General features: G+C 32.6%; 1 protein-coding gene across 4 annotated transcripts; it reads left to right on the forward strand.

Moving 5' to 3' along the window:
• The first annotated feature begins 278 nt into the window (after positions 1–278).
• Positions 279–13,560, forward strand: LOC107898132 (eukaryotic peptide chain release factor GTP-binding subunit ERF3A). Of its 4 annotated transcripts, XM_041076930.1 has the most exons (20): positions 4,406–4,619; positions 5,116–5,157; positions 5,264–5,338; positions 6,212–6,265; positions 6,376–6,477; positions 6,981–7,092; positions 8,688–8,733; positions 8,886–8,957; positions 9,518–9,580; positions 9,674–9,828; positions 9,937–10,001; positions 10,342–10,401; positions 10,797–10,947; positions 11,112–11,217; positions 11,306–11,441; positions 11,549–11,613; positions 11,716–11,880; positions 12,396–12,468; positions 12,558–12,631; positions 13,235–13,560. In XM_041076930.1, the coding sequence occupies exons 1-19, from the start codon at positions 4,616–4,618 to the stop codon at positions 12,611–12,613; spliced, it is 1,602 nt and encodes a 533-aa protein (XP_040932864.1). In that variant the 5' UTR covers positions 4,406–4,615; the 3' UTR covers positions 12,614–12,631; positions 13,235–13,560. The 4 variants fall into 4 exon arrangements, with proteins under 4 accessions (XP_040932867.1, XP_040932865.1, XP_040932866.1 ...); XM_041076931.1 differs by lacking the exon at positions 10,342–10,401 and having other exon boundaries at positions 4,371–4,619; XM_041076932.1 differs by lacking the exons at positions 5,116–5,157; positions 5,264–5,338 and having other exon boundaries at positions 4,374–4,619.
• The last annotated feature ends 3,797 nt before the right edge of the window (positions 13,561–17,357 follow it).

Here is a 17,357-nt window from a genome sequence, read left to right on the forward strand (position 1 = left end):
ATAATTTAATTATAATAATCGATTAAGTTGTATGATGTGGGTTGGGTTTTGAATTTGAAAAATATTTTAACTCACAAAACCGACTTTAATTTTTATATTATATATAATATATATACCAAACTCAAATCCAATATATTACCCAACCAAGTCCAAACCCAAAAATAAACATTATCATTTATCCAAATCTAAATAAAAAAACACAACCCAAGCCCATTTAATACAAATTACCAAATATTATACAGTTTAAAAATAAAAAATAAATCTAATCCCTAAAACACGCATGCACGCGCGCATACTCAAAACCCCTCCTACTATCCTGCCTCCATCGATTTCTTTCTCATTTCTCCCTTTTCTGAACTCTAAAAATATCGTCTCTCGTCTGTTGGCCGTCGCGCCTCCAGCTTACTCAATCTGCCCATCTTTCAGAGTGTATCAAGTCACTCTAACTCAGACCCTCTCGTCTCTCGTCAGCCTCCTCCCATCTAACCAAAGCAGCCCTTGCAAGGCTGAGTGTTGTGCATAGGAGTCTGAAAGTTGCCAAGTCTGGTGTCAAGAAGAGGAACAAGCCTTGAAGATCTATGTCAATAAGTAAGCTAGACAATTTAAGTTGTTTGTGCTGCGATTTTCGTTGTTCTAGACCCCTTTTGTTTTATCCATTTTGTGTCTAGATTTTTGAAGCAAAGATTCATGGTCCTTGCCAGTTTGATTTCCAAATTATAATATGGTAATTTTGAGGAGAAAAAAAAAGTCTCACTCTCTTTCGACTTATTTTTAAAGTTCTGATGCAACATTACTCATTTAGAACTTGGGTTTCTTCTCTCTTCTAAAACAAATATTATTTTTCCTGGAAAATTTCGTTGTTCCAATTTTTTTTTACTTTGATTATGTATAGTGTCAATTATGAACTTGGGTTAATATTTGTATAGTTAGAACCTAACCAAAGCACAAATGCTTTTTATTAAGTTTGTATATTGTCTTGTGATGATAATTTATTTCTAAGGGTTTGTATTTTAACCATTATTGTATTTGATAGAATGGTTTCTAAATTTCTTTTCAACGTCAATTGTATTTTTTTTTCAAAAACATTTTTTTGACAGCTATAATGAATATTACCAAACTTTTCAAAAACAATTTTCCATAAACTAGCTCTTAGAGACTACAGTGGCCAACTGCTTTGTTTCCTTCATCGCAAGTGAATGATGTTGCGAATGTATCATCATTTGAACAGGGTGCCTTGGATTCTTTATGTCTTCAATCACCAGCTCGTACTTCCAATGCCATTGTTGTTTTCTTCCTTAAAGTAGTTGCATAACTTGCTTATCCTATTCGAGCAGCTTTACTTTAGTGTCGAGCTTACTTGCTGTCAGTAATGTCTCCTTAAGATGGAGAGTTCTCCATTGACTTTGTCTGTATGTTCACATGTGCAACAGTATTTTGAAAGTTGATTTCCATTTTTGCTTCTTAATGCGAATATAACACCCTTATCCCGAATCAGCGAGACCTCTATTGGTGGTGCTACAACCGATGACTAGAGGCATCCTTAGTAATACTATTGACTTTACGATATCTAACGATAATAAGGGCTATACTGGTTGAAAAGAAATGAACAAACTAAACACTTTGGAACTAAATTCTGAAACTATCCAATTTATGCTAGAATTATCGATACCCTTAGGTACGGTACTGATGCTTAACATTGGAAGGTATTAAGGTAACGATACCAATTTCCCTTGTTTTTCCTATTTAGGTTCTATGTTAAGAAGTATCTATACCCTCAAGTTAGATACTAATATTCAAGAGTACAATATCCATACTTGGGGTTAAGGTATCTAGACTTGACTCTCCTATTTCACTAATTTGGCTTCCACGGTTGCGGGTATCAATACCTTTGTAATGGGTTCTAATACCTTGAGTGTAGTACCGCGTCGGTTAGGTTTCCCTTGGTTGCCTACCTTCTAAGAAAACCCTTTGAATCTTAGGAACAATCAACTACCTAAGGAAGTCTCTTTAAAAGGTAACTCATTTACTCAATCCACAATCAAACAAAAGGCCTATTCAATTCCAGGAACAATCTATCACATATCAAGTCTGTCATTTACTATTTAGCATACTAACTCCACTTTACAAATAACCATACATTCTAACAAAAACAGAGGTATCACACTAAAGTAATCCTAGTAAAATCTTATACACAAACATATGGTCTTAACGCCAAACTTAAACACGTACATGTATTTCCTCTAAGAGCTAACAAAAAAACCACGTAAAGGGGTAACATCAATAGTGGTTGTGGCTTGGAAGGGCAGATGCAACTATTCACGAATCAGCTGCACAAAACTTTAGCACAACCTACGCGTGATAACAACAACAGTAGCTCACTAGTGCCATCTTATATTAACTTTGTAATCACTAGAGTAACTATGTTTCCAGGCCATTATGCCTTTCCCACCAAAATGTGAGTAAATCCTATTCCTTATGTTTTCTAAGCAATGCATGCTACCATATTTCAAAATGTCATTACATCAGGTTGTTTTCTCTTTGACCATTAGATCTTAGCACCTGTTGCTCTTGATTACAACTAGCTTCCCCTTTTATCAATTTGTCTGATATTTCTGTTAACTACAAGGGCAAAGTCAGAAATTTCTATTAAATGGGTCGAAAGAAAATATTTTTATGGGAGGGGCCAAGAATTGAATTATAAAATCTTAAAAAGGACTAATATGGCATTTAATCCATTTGAACAGCTATGAATGTGTTTTTTCAACCTAGTCTCCATGAATTTAGTCTTCTTATACTATTTCCTTGCCAATGTTAATTTGATCGATATCTAGCTTTGTTTTCTGATAATCCTCCAAGCTTGTATACAATAAAAAAAAATAGTTTGAGTTCACTACTGACCTTTTCTTTTAACTCCTTTTAAGAGTAATTAGGGACAAATTGGGTGTACTATGTATTTCCAAATCGTCTGAGTAATTTGGGTATTTTAAAATTCCAATTAATTGATATTCTTTCTATTCTTTGTTATTTTTTTAACAAATTGGGTATTTTAATTTTTTATTAATTATTATACGTTATTGTTATTGTTATTTTTATTTTTATTTTTATAAAATTATATTTATATCTTTATATTTCACAATACATTTTCAACTATATGGTAAGTATTTCTCATTTTAATATTATGAGTTTGGGCTTTTCATTTTTATTGTATTTGTTAGTTTTTAATCAATAATTTATCATTCTTTGATGTTTGGACATCACATTGAATTGGATGAAAATGTAATTATTAAGGTAATAATTACATTTTTTTGTAATTGCAATTAAATGTAATTTGTTGTATGTGTTTGACCGACATAGTATAATTATATCGTAATTCCTTATGTCATATTTGATAGAATGAATTGTACTTACACGGCTACATAATTTATATTTTAAAAAATATTAATTACTGTAAAAATTATTAATAGGATAAAAAAATTCATAAATAACAAAAATTACAATCAAATCATTATATGTCTTATAATCACAAAAAATATTAGTGATGTTGTTAAGAGGAAAAATATTTTTTTAGGACAACAAATATCTTATCAATCACATTTCGAAATTTTAAATGTTAAGTTAAAGAGTTCGCGAACTTTCTATGATGCTTGTGTCTAACATCATCCCCTTAAATGATATTACGCCCCATGACATGGTGCAAGAAAACATTTTCTATTTGCATAACTAGCATAATCCTTATATAAATTCTAATTATAAAATCTTATAAAAATAATTTAGAAAAAAACTTATGCTAGGTTATATTCCTTCTTATAATACGTAAATTAAGTAAAAATAATATAAAATTTATAATATATAACTTTTATAAAATATGTTTTATAAATTATCCAAAATTTTTATAACACTTTTTATAAACAATATATTTTTTGTCATAATTTTAGAAAATTATTTTTTATAAATAAATTATGATAAAGAACTATAAAAAAGTTTTATAAACAAATATATTATTTTTACAATATATAATATGAACAAAAAAATAAATTGTCAATCAAATTTTTTTATAAATAAATACATTATAACATTTTTATAATATGTAAATTATTTTTTGTAATAATATTTTTTCTATTTTACTTTGGTTTCTTTTATTTTTCGTGAAAATATTGGTTTGATAATAACCACACCGAAATACATAACAAAAAAATATATCAAATAAAAAGTAAAATATATTATTGAATTTATGATAATATTGTAGTTAATATAAAATTATAACTATTTAATCTTTCAAATTATTAAAAAATAAAATTATAAACAAAATATATTTTCTTGGGCCGGGGGGAACAATGTTATATGAAAAAGTTGGTTATCAACATATGAAATTATTGTCAAAAGTTATTGAGCCGGGTAATTGCTTTCCTCATGGTGCTTGCCATCCATGCCACGATAAAATGCTAAAGAATTGGTATCTCATATATAACCAAACATTTTCTTGGGTCATTCTCATTTCTACACTAGAAAAGAAAAAAGAAAGAAAGAACAGCTCCCGAGCAACCAGCGCCGCCCTATTTGCCACAAAACCCTAGCGTACATACTCCACAGACATTGTCGTTTACTCTCGGCATCCATGGGTAAGTCTCAGTGTTTTTCTTTCTGGACCTTTCATTTCCTGATTTTCTCTTTATTCTTACAATCAGTATTGATTATGTTTGCTTTCCTTAATTCCGGATCTGCTTGATTTACTCGCTGATTGCTTCAGTTTTGATCTGTTTTTGTCGAAAAGTTTACTCAATTTTATATGCTTTTTTATTTTTTCCAATTACAAGATTTTTATTAATTGAAGTTTTAGTTTTCAATGCGTTTTAGCCAATGTGAGCGACGGTTTCTCATTATTGAGATATTTAGCCTTTTGTAAATATGAGCTGAATTGAACTTTAGTCGAGTAACTAAAATTCTTCTTACTGGAATAGGGCTATAAATTATAGGAATTTGTTTGTAATAATATTTTCATTATTTATTTTAACTCACTTTAGCATCTATATGTGCTGGGGAGGTTAATATTGACAACTTTCGGAATTAACGTGTCTACAATTTCTCGCTATTTTGTATTTGGTTTCTAATTTGTAGATATCGAGGCTGAGATCCGTGCACTGCAGCTTGACTCTGCTGGTAGTGTACCCTTGTTTTCATTTATGAATAAGATATATGTTTTGGTTTTCCCTTTTGTTTTGGAATCGCTTTTCTTTTTTTGAGTTCTATTATTGAATCTTAACAGAAGATAATAATGCCACGCTCATTCCTGAAGATGCAAAACCAGAAGAAGTTGAAATGACAGATAAGGTGGAGGAAGGTTGGTAGTTTTGTATTTAAGTGGTGCCTATCTTCTTATGTTAATGAAGGCATTGGAGAGCTAGAGAATAGAGGAGAGGTTGTCATTGTGGAAATTCATTCAAGATTATAAATTGTAAACTTGGTTGACTACAGTTATTTCTATCTCCAAAATGGCATTTAAGAGTTTTTATACGAAATAAGTTTCGTTGATTCTGTGAAGTTACAGTAAGATTGAATAAATAATAGATATTAAACTGTTTTACAAGGTTTTATTGGGAGCTTTTATATATAATTCATGGACGACTCCTTTTTTGTGTGCAAAAGTGATATGAGTCTCTAGGTGATGTGTTTTCTTGTGTCTTACATGGGATATGAAACTGTGTCAGTTTGTGAATTGCAGAGCTGATTTGAATTAGGTTTGGGTTTACTTCAGCTATGTTACATTGATTTAGGACTTGGTCTCAGGCATTGTATATGTTAGGCATAACTTTTTGTCTTTTCTTATGAAACTGTTCATCATTTCCTATAAACTAAAAGCATTCAAGAATAGGGGGATAAAGTTATGGTAGGATGAACTGAAGAGTCCATGTATCACTATATACTTGTTTCTTTCTTGATTACCTACATCTTTTGTTGACCATCTCTATTTTAACATTATCATTTATAATGGGCTGCTGTAAATGAATTGTTGGTATTTTTACCTCTTTTTCCAATTTAGACACCAAAGCAGGTGCAACTCAGATGCTTATTGTTCTTACCTTTTTCTCTAAATTTTTTCCTTGCTCTTTCTTTTGCTAAAATGCTGCATGTTTTTCTGTTCATCATGAACTTTTGTTTTTTGTTTTAGTTTCATTTTGAAAAGTTTTGGGATCTTTTCTATTTTTGATTTCAGGTATGACAGATGAGGTTGATACTAAATCTCAGCCAGTCGAGGCTGAGCCAAAAGGTTCTTTCATTCCCTTTTCTCTGCCTTCCCGTGCTTACCTCTATTATTCCTGTCACTTTAATATTCCAATTTTCATTTTTCTTGTTCTCAATTTTAGTTTTGTTGTGCAGTGAAAGACAAGGAAGTAGCTGATATGGATTGTGCAGAAGTACCAGATGAAATGGAATCACAAAAGAAGCGCCACTTGAATGTGGTCTTTATTGGTCATGTTGGTAGGTATTCCTACTTCATGGTTTTGCTTATGTGAAAGTTGGCATGCATTACATATCTATATTCAATATTGAACCGCTTAACCTAGGAAACAGTTGAAATTTGTACTTTTATCCTCTCCAAGCCCTTTTTTATTATGTGCTTTTCTTAGTTCAGTCAATTTAGCAACATGCATGAATTCTGTGAAAAGCTGTTATAAGTTTAATTATTAACGGGACCGACTGTTACGAATTGGATTATGGTAGATTAAAAGTAAAAATGGTTAATGTATTTCAAAGCTGTAAATGAGAAAATTCATACAACCTCTCTCAAAGGATGTGTAACCAATGCCTAGTCACTGCTGATTAGTCGCAACATGTCTTCTCAAGCTTATTCATTAAAAGACCCTATATCAGCTTTTTTTAATAAATAAGCATTATCAAAGACTGCTCATAATCAATGCTCTTGTACTGGAATACATTATTTCTATCCATTGTATGTTTTGACTCTTTTATTTGATTCTTAGATGCTGGTAAGTCAACAACTGGAGGCCAGATACTCTTCCTTAGTGGTCAGGTTGATGACCGTACGATCCAGAAGTATGAGAAAGAAGCTAAGGATAAAAGTAGAGAAAGCTGGTGAGGCTTAGGTTCGGTATATAACTTGGATAGTAAATCAGTGCTGTTCCTTTTATATTTGTTTTCTCTAAAGAGCATGCACATGTTGGAATTTAGGCTGTATGAACCTTGTTTTGAAGGTTTCTTTGTATGTGTCTGTGATGAAACAATTCAGTAATTGTTTTGCTTGTGTTAATCTTCACTATCTCAATTTTAGATTCGTTTCCTATAGTCGATCTGCATGAAGCTGAGATTGAGAGATACTCCCTCCATCCAGTAAAATTGGAACTTTTTTATTTTTAGTGGTAAAAAATTTTCAACTTTAACCTCTTATTCTTTAAAATTTAAAAGTAGAGAAAGCTGGTGAGGCTTAGGTTTGGTATATAACTTGGATAGTAAATCAGTGCTGTTCCTTTTTTATTTGTTTTCTCTAAAGAGCATGCATATGTTGGAATTTAGGCTGTATGAACCTTGTTTTGAAGGTTTCTTTGTATCTGTCTGTGATGAAACAATTCGGTAATTGTTTTGCTCGTGTTAATCTTCACTATGTCAATTTTAGATTAGTTTCCTATAATCAATCTGCATGAAGTGAATGCTGAAATTGAGAGATACTCCCTCCATCCCAGTAAATTTGTAACTTTTTTATTTTTTGTGGTAAAAAATTTTCAACTTTAACCTCTTATGATTTAAAATTTATTATGAATATAATTTTGAAAAAATTCATTAAAAACTTTCAATGAAATAAGCTTTAGATATATCTTTTTATAAAATCTAAATTAAAATATTTAAAATAATTGAAGTTGAAGTTTGATAACTTCGACCTAAAAAATGTCAATTGCGACTTTTTTAATGGGACAAAGGGAGTATGATCTACGGTTCACATTAGCAGGTTTATATTGTGGAGTGTTTCTGACCGAGACAGCAAGAATTGTGAGCCAAGATTCAATCTAATTCAAACATGGTAGTACTAGGATTTAACCCATGACTTAAATGAGTGACTAGATTACTGGCATCCATGGAGGCACTGTATTAGCTGCCCTTCCAGCTGAAAGGTATGTATAGGGGAGAGAGTGATGGGTTGAGTCCTCTTTTCCTCCATCCAAGCTATGTGAAGGTTTCATCAAGATTAAGTGTACTAAAGATGTAGTCGTCAAAGGAATTTACAGTACTTGGACAAGTTATTGGCTTGTTATTAATTTGTTATCAAATTGGAATCCATTTCCATTTTTTTTACTTTTTCTTGGATGCTATAAGTGCTGAAACGTTCTTTTTGTCTATTTTATTATTTTATTGCTCTTGAAGATTCATTTATACTTTAGTATGGGTATCTTTTCGCAATTGATCCATTCTGCAATTTGCATCTTTTGAGAACTAACACTGGTTCACCGTTTTTAAAATTATTTCCAATTGCCTTGCAGATTTGTCAGTAGGAAATTTCATTCTATTGATGTTAAGATTCTTATCTCTTTTTCTCTCAAACTGACATACCCACCCACCTGCCACTCTTTAAGATTTGCTTAATTCAGCACATGATCAATTACCTCAATGAAAATGTCTTACAGACTGGGGATCTTTGGCTTTTGCATTATCTGACTGAACTACTTTCCATGTGTTAGGTATATGGCATATATTATGGACACTAATGAAGAGGAGAGGGTTAAGGTAGTGTACAATGGGGAAATGTTGTTATAAACTTTGTGAAAGTATAGTTAATTCCTTGTATATCTCCTGTAATACTGTCAACTGTTATTCATGATTAGCTAGACTGCAGTTGTTACTCCAGGAGTTAACTAAATTTGAACTATTGATTGCAGGGTAAAACTGTTGAAGTTGGAAGAGCACAGTTTGAGACTGAGACAACTAGATTTACCATTTTGGATGCACCAGTAAGGGAACTGCCTCTAAAATACACTGTTATTCCTTTAATTTATCTTACCTTCAAATTGAACATTTAATTATTTGTAGAATAAGCTGATAATCTCATTTATTTTACTATTTTACTTTGTAAATTGAGATTTTTTTCTGGGTCTTGATTTTTTGTTTAGTTGAATTGCTTTCTTTAGTACCTATGTTGCTCCTCACATGCCTCTTTTGATATTAAAAATATATAGTACATGATTAAAATTGCAGGATCAATTTAATAGTGCATCACAAATTTGTCTTATAAGGTTGCAAATAGCATGCTCTCTTGCTATATAATGATGCTGCTCATAAATAAGAGAGAAAGAAACAGAAAATATAAAACGAAATGTTTCCGTATCATGCTACTTTTCATTAGATATGCCTTAGGGTATTGTCTAACCGCGATTAGTGTGCTTATATCTAATAAAAAATGGAACTGAACAAAGTCATTTTGATTTTTGACCAGATTCTTTTTATTTTGAATATAGATTTTGATGCAATTTTGTTTATTAAAACTAAATACAGTTTTGCATTGGCTACATAGGGTCACAAGAGTTATGTCCCAAATATGATCAGTGGGGCATCTCAAGCTGATATTGGTGTGCTTGTAAGTCACATCCTCTGTCTCTCCATTAACTGCCTAATATAGTGTATATATTGTAGATTTGGATTTCATAAATGTCCACGGTTTCTTAATTAGGTGATTTCTGCTCGTAAAGGGGAATTTGAAACTGGATATGAGAGGGGTGGGCAGACCCGTGAACATGTGCAGCTTGCAAAGACTTTGGGTGTGTCAAAGCTACTTGTAGTAGTCAATAAGATGGATGATCACACTGTCAACTGGTCTAAAGAAAGGTACTTTGACTGGGTTCTGTAAAAAGTCTAAGCTTTTGTGCTGTCCTTAGTGTGTAGTTTATGTTGTAGTTTGGTTTGTTTAATAGTACTGATGGAGTCCTTTCACAGGTATGATGAAATTGAATCAAAGATGGTACCTTTTCTCAGGTCATCTGGCTACAATGTGAAGAAAGGTATTGGAACTGTTAAATAACCTCCAAGTTGCATTTTGTCTTGGTGATATTTTCAAGCTTGTTGAACCATTTACGTATGTTATTACCATGACTAGTGGGATATTGAAGTGCTTAATTTGCAAAGGTCTCTTGCATTTTTTGTAATATGTTCATGGTTGCTTATGCGACCGGACTTGTTTTCTGCTGTCTAGAGGCATAAATATTCAGGGTTTTTTAATTTGATATGATAGCATAGAACTCTGCTATGATCATCCAAAGAAATTTTACCTATTGTAGTTTTAACACATGTTTATCTATTTAGCAATATATTCTTTTATCAAATTGCTGTTGATTTGTCTAGGAAACCTGGGTGCTGTTCGACAAACTAATAAAGTCAATGCTGCATACAGTATTTATTCAGGTTCTTAGTCTGATATGGTAGTTATAGAACTCTGTTTTATCATCTGATGGTACTTATGTAGTTTCAATATGGTTGTTCGGCCTTCAGCAGGTGTTTCTATTAAATTATTTTGAAGCTAAAATTGTGGAATAGAAGTAAATAATTCCTGTTAGTTTGTCTAGGATGCTTTTTTCTTGCCAAAAACTTTTGTAACATTTGATTACTTTTTCTTTGCATTATATTCTGTTCTGCGTAGTTGCAATGTAATTTTATGTCTAATAGGCTTTGTCTTCCAAAATTACTGATATTGAAATGTTGATTTATTGATTTCAATTTATAACTTTTAATAGGATCAGACGATGATAGCATGTTTTTATATGTTGGTGAAGCTTATGTTCCCCTGTTTGAACTTGCAGATGTCCAGTTCCTACCAATATCTGGTCTTGTTGGTACTAACATGAAAACAAGAGTAGATAAGAATATATGTCCTTGGTGGAATGGTCCCTGCCTATTTGAGGCCCTCGATTCTGTTGAAATTCCTGTCAGGGATCCAAAAGGTCCATATAGGTAAGTGATCTAAAGCCTATCTTCCTTAGCAGGATTCACTGCATGCATAACTTTTATGTTTGCTTCTATTTCCCGGCTTCCTGCCATCTAACAGTAGCATGCATGATCAATTTTTTGGTTATCTTGTTTTTTGATGCATCTGATGATTGCTATCATTTCTATAGGATGCCTGTAATTGACAAATTTAAAGACATGGGAACTGTTGTTATGGGAAAGGTAGAATCTGGAAGCATATGTGAGGGTGATTCCTTATTTGTTATGCCAAACAAGGTGCTTTATCTTTTCAACCTTTTCATTATTTATGTGTCTATGCTCATTTTTATCTTATGGGTATGAAGATTTTATGCATCGATTGCAGGCTCCAGTGAAAGTTTTAGCTGTATACTGTGATGAGGATAAGGTTAGGCGTGCTGGACCTGGTGAAAATCTACGGGTTAGGTTATCTGGGATTGAAGAGGAGGACATATCGTCAGGTTTTGTCTTGTCAAGTGTTGGTATGTTTTGCTTAAATGGAGTTCCGTGATAAATCTATCCCTTTCTTGGCTTAGGTTCTTTTTGTGTGTTAGTTTTAGGGTATAATGTGTGTGTTCCCTTCTTGCAGTAAAACCGATACCTGCAGTCACTGAATTTACAGCCCAGCTGCAGATCCTTGAATTACTTGAGAATGTATGCATTTTATGTCATTTTCTATTGTCCTTATTCTTTAAACTCAATGCATTGCGACCATAATGACCGAATGTAATCTGTCTTGTAAATGTCGTTGTTTAGGCTATTTTTACAGCTGGCTATAAGGCTGTCTTGCACATTCATTCTGTTGTTGAGGAATGCGAGATAGTTGAGCTACTACAGCAAATTGATCCAAAAACAAAGAAACCCATGAAAAAGAAAGTTCTTTTTGTGAAGAATGGTGCTGTTGTTGTTTGTCGTATTCAGGTTCAAACTCATCATTTTAAAATTTTAATCTACCAAACTTGATATTTTGTTTCTTGCCCCATTCAACTTTCTTGGTTGTCTGCATGAATTGGCTGATTAAAAAAGTGAGAAACAGTCGGAAAGCAGTTGTCCCCAAGTTGTTTGCTTGTCCTTTTTTCCATAAGGGTAGAACTAGAAATAATAGGATCATTTCCAACTAATGATAGGCAAAAATAAGCTTTCATTTAGGGGTTCCAGAAATGGGAAAATGCTCTGATAAATTAGAAATAGGTGCCTAGTACCAACATTTCCAACTAGATTGAACTTGCAACATAATAGCATGGTTGGTTCTCTACTCTATCCGATGCATGTGTGATGCACAATCTTTTTAGTATGTTGTGTTTAGGCGGGAGGAGGCTGGAAACTCCATTCCGTAGGTTACATCTATCAGATGATTACTGACAGAAGATATTGGCTGCATTGACCTCTCCGTTAATTTTGGGTTTGATAAAATACTATTTTCTCATGCTTCTTAGGTCAACAGCCTGATTTGCATTGAGAAGTTCTCAGATTTTCCTCAACTTGGGAGGTTCACTCTTCGCACTGAAGGTAACAGAGACCCTTTATTTTTTCTTCCAATTGTGGATAAATTATTTATTCTTGGTGGCTGTGAGTGACACGAATTATCATATCTACAGGGAAAACCATTGCAGTAGGAAAAGTCACTGATCTTCCTTCGCGCAGTAGTGCTTAAAAAATTTTGTTCTTAGAGGTGAGATTCGAACGTTGCTTATATCTGCTGTTTGAAGATTTTACTGTCACTGTTAACCTCCCCTAGTGGTATCCAACTTAAGACATATAACAGACCACTGAGAAAGGATGGAAAAGAAAATTTAGGTATTTGACTTGATAACAATTCTGATACCAAATTTGTCTCATAACCGAGAATTGGATTTTTAAAGGTTTTTCTTCCCTCTGTGAGGGGTGGGATCCTTTTGTCGCCAAAGTACTACACTATTGTTACACACCCACTTTATTTGGAGATCCATCCTGGTTGGTCAACATTAGTGCTTTTTGTGTGGCTTGATCCCAAGCCTCTTCACTTGTAGATAGGGAATCAATTATGGAGTTGAAACTGGTTTTCTTGTGCTATTCATCTCGGCTCATACAGTAGTTGGTAGCATGTTTAATTCGGAGATCATGCTGAAACTGGGTTATCCATAGCATTCCATGCCATTTGATTAATGCAGTTGGTTAATTCAAGGAGTAGGCTTTACTTTTTTTTCAAATTATCATACACAAGATTATTGCAATTAGTTTTCATATACTCTTGTTAGTATCTGGATAAATATGACTGATGTACTTACCTTGGCAGGTAAGCAAATTGCTGTGTAACTTATCCTGTTGTGTTGCAGCACGGAAGAGTGGAGGGATTGTTGCTTTATCTATTATTGCATTACAGATGTATTGATGTAACAGTTATCAAGGGAAGTTGAGATGGTTATTGTTGCTGCTCTCATTGTGATTTTGATATATGGTATGAACCAGTACACACCAACCCATTGTTCATTAGGGGTAAAAAAATTACGGTTAATGGTGTTCAATCAGTTTTATCAAGCTTTGTTTGTTGGATGCTTTTTGGCAGGCAAGTCTGTTTAATGTCGAATTTGTTGAAAAAAAAGCATATTTGTTTTCTTTTAACTCGCCAAGGTGATTGAAAAAAAAAAAGAGGACTGGCTTCGTTTCAATCCGAGCTTGTTCCTAAAATAATATTGTTTGGTTACATTATTATTATAATTATTGAATTACGATAAGATTAAGACGCAAATTATTATTAAATCTAATTCTGCCCACTTTTTGCATATTTGAAGTCTAATTAGCAACACCATCCAAGGAATTCTGAGAACTTGGTTTTAAGCATTATTTTTAAAGTCAATTTTCCTTTATTTTGAAAATGTTATATAATTTAATTTAATGATTTTTTAAATACTATCAATTGGATTTTTGAAAAGGTTAGCATTAAGTTTCAAATGTGTGTAAAAGAATTGAGAGCACAATTAGACTATTATTAAGTTGATCTATCTCAGAGCCTCGTGTCCTTGTACAGTAAAATAAAATATTAAAATGCATGCCAGTTTTGCATAAATTATTCATGTGTATCATGGGTATCGAGATTTTTTGTATCGTACCCACTGCAACATGTTTTTGAAATATTTTTGTATTGCTTAATGTAAAATTTTATTTAAAAAAATCATCTCTTATTTTATATTTTTCTCATGATATTTTCATTTTTTTATAAATTCATTTAAAAAACATCTTTGAATTAAGCTGTTGAATTTGATTTATAATAATAGACCATATTTTATGTCTAAAAAAAGTAAATATTAAATATTTATAATTTTGATTTGATTTATGTATAAACACATGTATATACACATATACTAGACTTCGCCTCAGTAAGAAAAAAATTAATATTAAAATTACATTTAAGAACATTTATTTAATAACTTAATCATAAATTGAATGATAAAGTAATTGGAAATAAATTATCTTTAGGGTTGAGTTTAATCTTTAAACATCATTTTTGTTTGTTTTATTTAACCATTCCATGTTGAAATAATAAAAGACAAACTATCATATTAAAATTTACTACTTTATTAAAAATATGTACATTCAAATTTACAATTACAATAATTAATCTTACAATTATTGCTATTTTTAATCTTCACAAAAATAAACACATCAGACATCTTAAACCCCTTAAGTGGGGAATTTGAATCCTTACACAAGTATAGAAATCAGTTATCAGAGTTGTCGTTCCTTTTTCTTTTGTTTACAAGACATGTATCTGGCCCTACATCGCCTGGTTAGACTCGTAGGATGCAAAGAACTAAATATTAAAATAATAGATCGCAGATAAAGAACTAAAAATGCATCTATTTTGAAATGCAGGAATGTAATGTAAGCATAGATTTGCAAATGCATATACCAAGTATTATTATCGTTTGTTTCACTGTTATCTTTAAAGAAATAACAATTCGCAGCAGTGATCTACCATGCACAAAACAAAAATGACCCCATGCTAGAATTTATGTATTGACTACTGATGTAGAAAGATGTTGGGAGCTATAGTGTGGAAGACAAACGAACAAGTGATTACCAATCTTTTATTTCAAGAGAGGTAACAGTCCATACCATCATATCAATATTCAGAGGTACATATCCATTGAAAGTATTTCAAAAGCGTAAATTAAGTGTTATTATCATTTGCTTCATTGTTTCTTTTAAAAGAACATATTCACAGCAGAAGTTAACCAAAACCAAACAAAGAATAGCCGTAATACTTGAATGTATAGGACCACTTAAGTACAGAGGTGTTGAGAGATGTAGTGTCCAGATGTAGCTCAGATAACAACTTTAGACTGATACTGGGCAACGATGGACTCCATCAAGGGATGGCTAATAGACAGATTGGAAACCCAAACTATCAACTCCTTCCCTATCTTTTATTTTCCAGACATGTAACAGTCATTACCATCAAATCTTAGGTAGACACCTGACTACGTCTGGTTAGGCTCATGGGACGCAAACAACTATTAATAGTTTCCAGATAAACACCAAAAATGCATCTATATTCAAAAGATACAAAAGCACAGAAAGTATTTCCAAATGCATATGTTAAGTGTTATTATCATTTGCTTCACTACCCCTTCAGAAAACAAACAGATTCGCAACAAATGATCCACTATATCCAGATGGCCTTCATGCTTGGATGTATAGATTAAATATTGATAGAAAGAGGTTCGAGAGATGTAGTGCCCAGATGTAGCTTGTGTAATAACAAAACATAGTACTGGGCAACGATGGACTCCTTCAAGGGGATGACTAATAGATAGATTGGAAACCCAAACCATCAACTACTTCCCTATCTTTTATTTTCCAGACATGTAACAGTCCCTACAATCATATTCCAAGGTAGACACCTAACTACTCGTGGAACGTGTAAACAACTAAATATTAAATAATAGTTCATAGACAAACACCTAAAAATGCATCAATATTCAAAATAAGTTAATATAAGAATTGAGAGCATTTAAGTGCTACTATCATTTGCTTTACTATCTCTTAACAAACAGATTCAGAGGAGTGGTCAACATATCCAAAATAAGAATGGCCTCATACTAGAATGCATAAGTTGACTACTGGAGTAGAGGAGTTGAGAGATGTAGTGTCCAGATGTAGCTCAAGTAATAACTAAACAAATAGTACTGGGCAACGATGGACTCTTTCAAGGGATGGCTAATAGATAGATTGGAAACCCAAACTATCAACTCCTTCCCTATCATCTATTTTCCAGACATGTAACAGTCCCTACCATCAAATCTAAGGTAGACACCTGACTACGTCTGGTTGGACTCATGGGACACAAACAACAAAATATTAAATAATAGTTTACAGATAAACAATAAAATGCATCTGTATTCAAAAGATAAAGAAGCACGGGAAGTATTTCCAAACGCATATATTAAGTGTTATTATAATTTGTTTCAGTATCCCATTAAAAAACAATCAGATTCACAACATGCGATCCACTATGTCCAAAATAAGGATGACCTTCATACTTGAATATATAGATTGGCTGCATATATAAAGAGGTGTTGAGGGATGTAATGCCCAGACATAGCTCAAGTAATAACAGAACACATAGTACCGGGCAATGATGGACTCCTTCAAGGGATGTATAACAGATATAATGGAAACCCAAACCATCAACTACTTTCCTATCTTTTATTTTCCAGACATGTAACAGTCCCTAAAACCATATCAAAGGTAGACACCTGACTATGTCTGGTTAGAATCATGGAACGCAAATAACTAAATATTAAAAAACAGTTCATAGACAAACATCTATAAATGCATCAATATTCAAAATAAGTTGCTTTAAGAATAGAGAGCAACTAAATATTGCTGCTATTTTCTCCCCTAAACCACATCACTATCATTGCTTTACCATCTCTTAGAACAGATTCACAGGAGTGGTCCATATATCCAAAATAAGAACAGCCTCATACTAGAATGCATAGATCGACTACTGAAGTAGAGTTGTTGAGAGATGTAGTGTCCAGATGTAGCTCAAGTAATAACCAAACAAATAGTACTGGGCAACGATGGACTCCTTCAAGGGATGGCTAATAGATAGAGAGGAAACCCAAACCATTGATTCCTTCCCTATCTTTTATTTTCCAGACAAGTAACAGTCCCTACCATCATATCAAAGGTAGACACCTGACTACGTCTGGTTAGACTCGTGGAATGCAAGCAATTAAATATTAAATAATTATAACAGTTTGCAGAGGCTCGTATATCCAAAAATAAAAAAGGAATCATACTTGAATGTATAGATTAATAACTGATCTGGAGAGTGTTGAGTGATATAGCCTCTAGGTGTAGCTCAAATGATAACTGAGCACACAGTATTGGACGCTATATCATTTGAG

This window comes from Gossypium hirsutum, chromosome A09, assembly GCF_007990345.1.
Source record: "Gossypium hirsutum isolate 1008001.06 chromosome A09, Gossypium_hirsutum_v2.1, whole genome shotgun sequence".
Lineage (NCBI taxonomy): Eukaryota > Viridiplantae > Streptophyta > Magnoliopsida > Malvales > Malvaceae > Gossypium > Gossypium hirsutum.

What these genes read in the sequence shown, in the direction of transcription:
- LOC107898132 (XM_041076930.1), top strand. An exon ending in ATGAAGAGGAGAGGGTTAAG is followed by an intron (nt 8,734 to 8,885) that starts GTAGTGTACAAT and finishes TATTGATTGCAG; the next exon opens with GGTAAAACTGTTGAAGTTGG. An exon ending in TTACCATTTTGGATGCACCA is followed by an intron (nt 8,958 to 9,517) that starts GTAAGGGAACTG and finishes TTGGCTACATAG; the next exon opens with GGTCACAAGAGTTATGTCCC.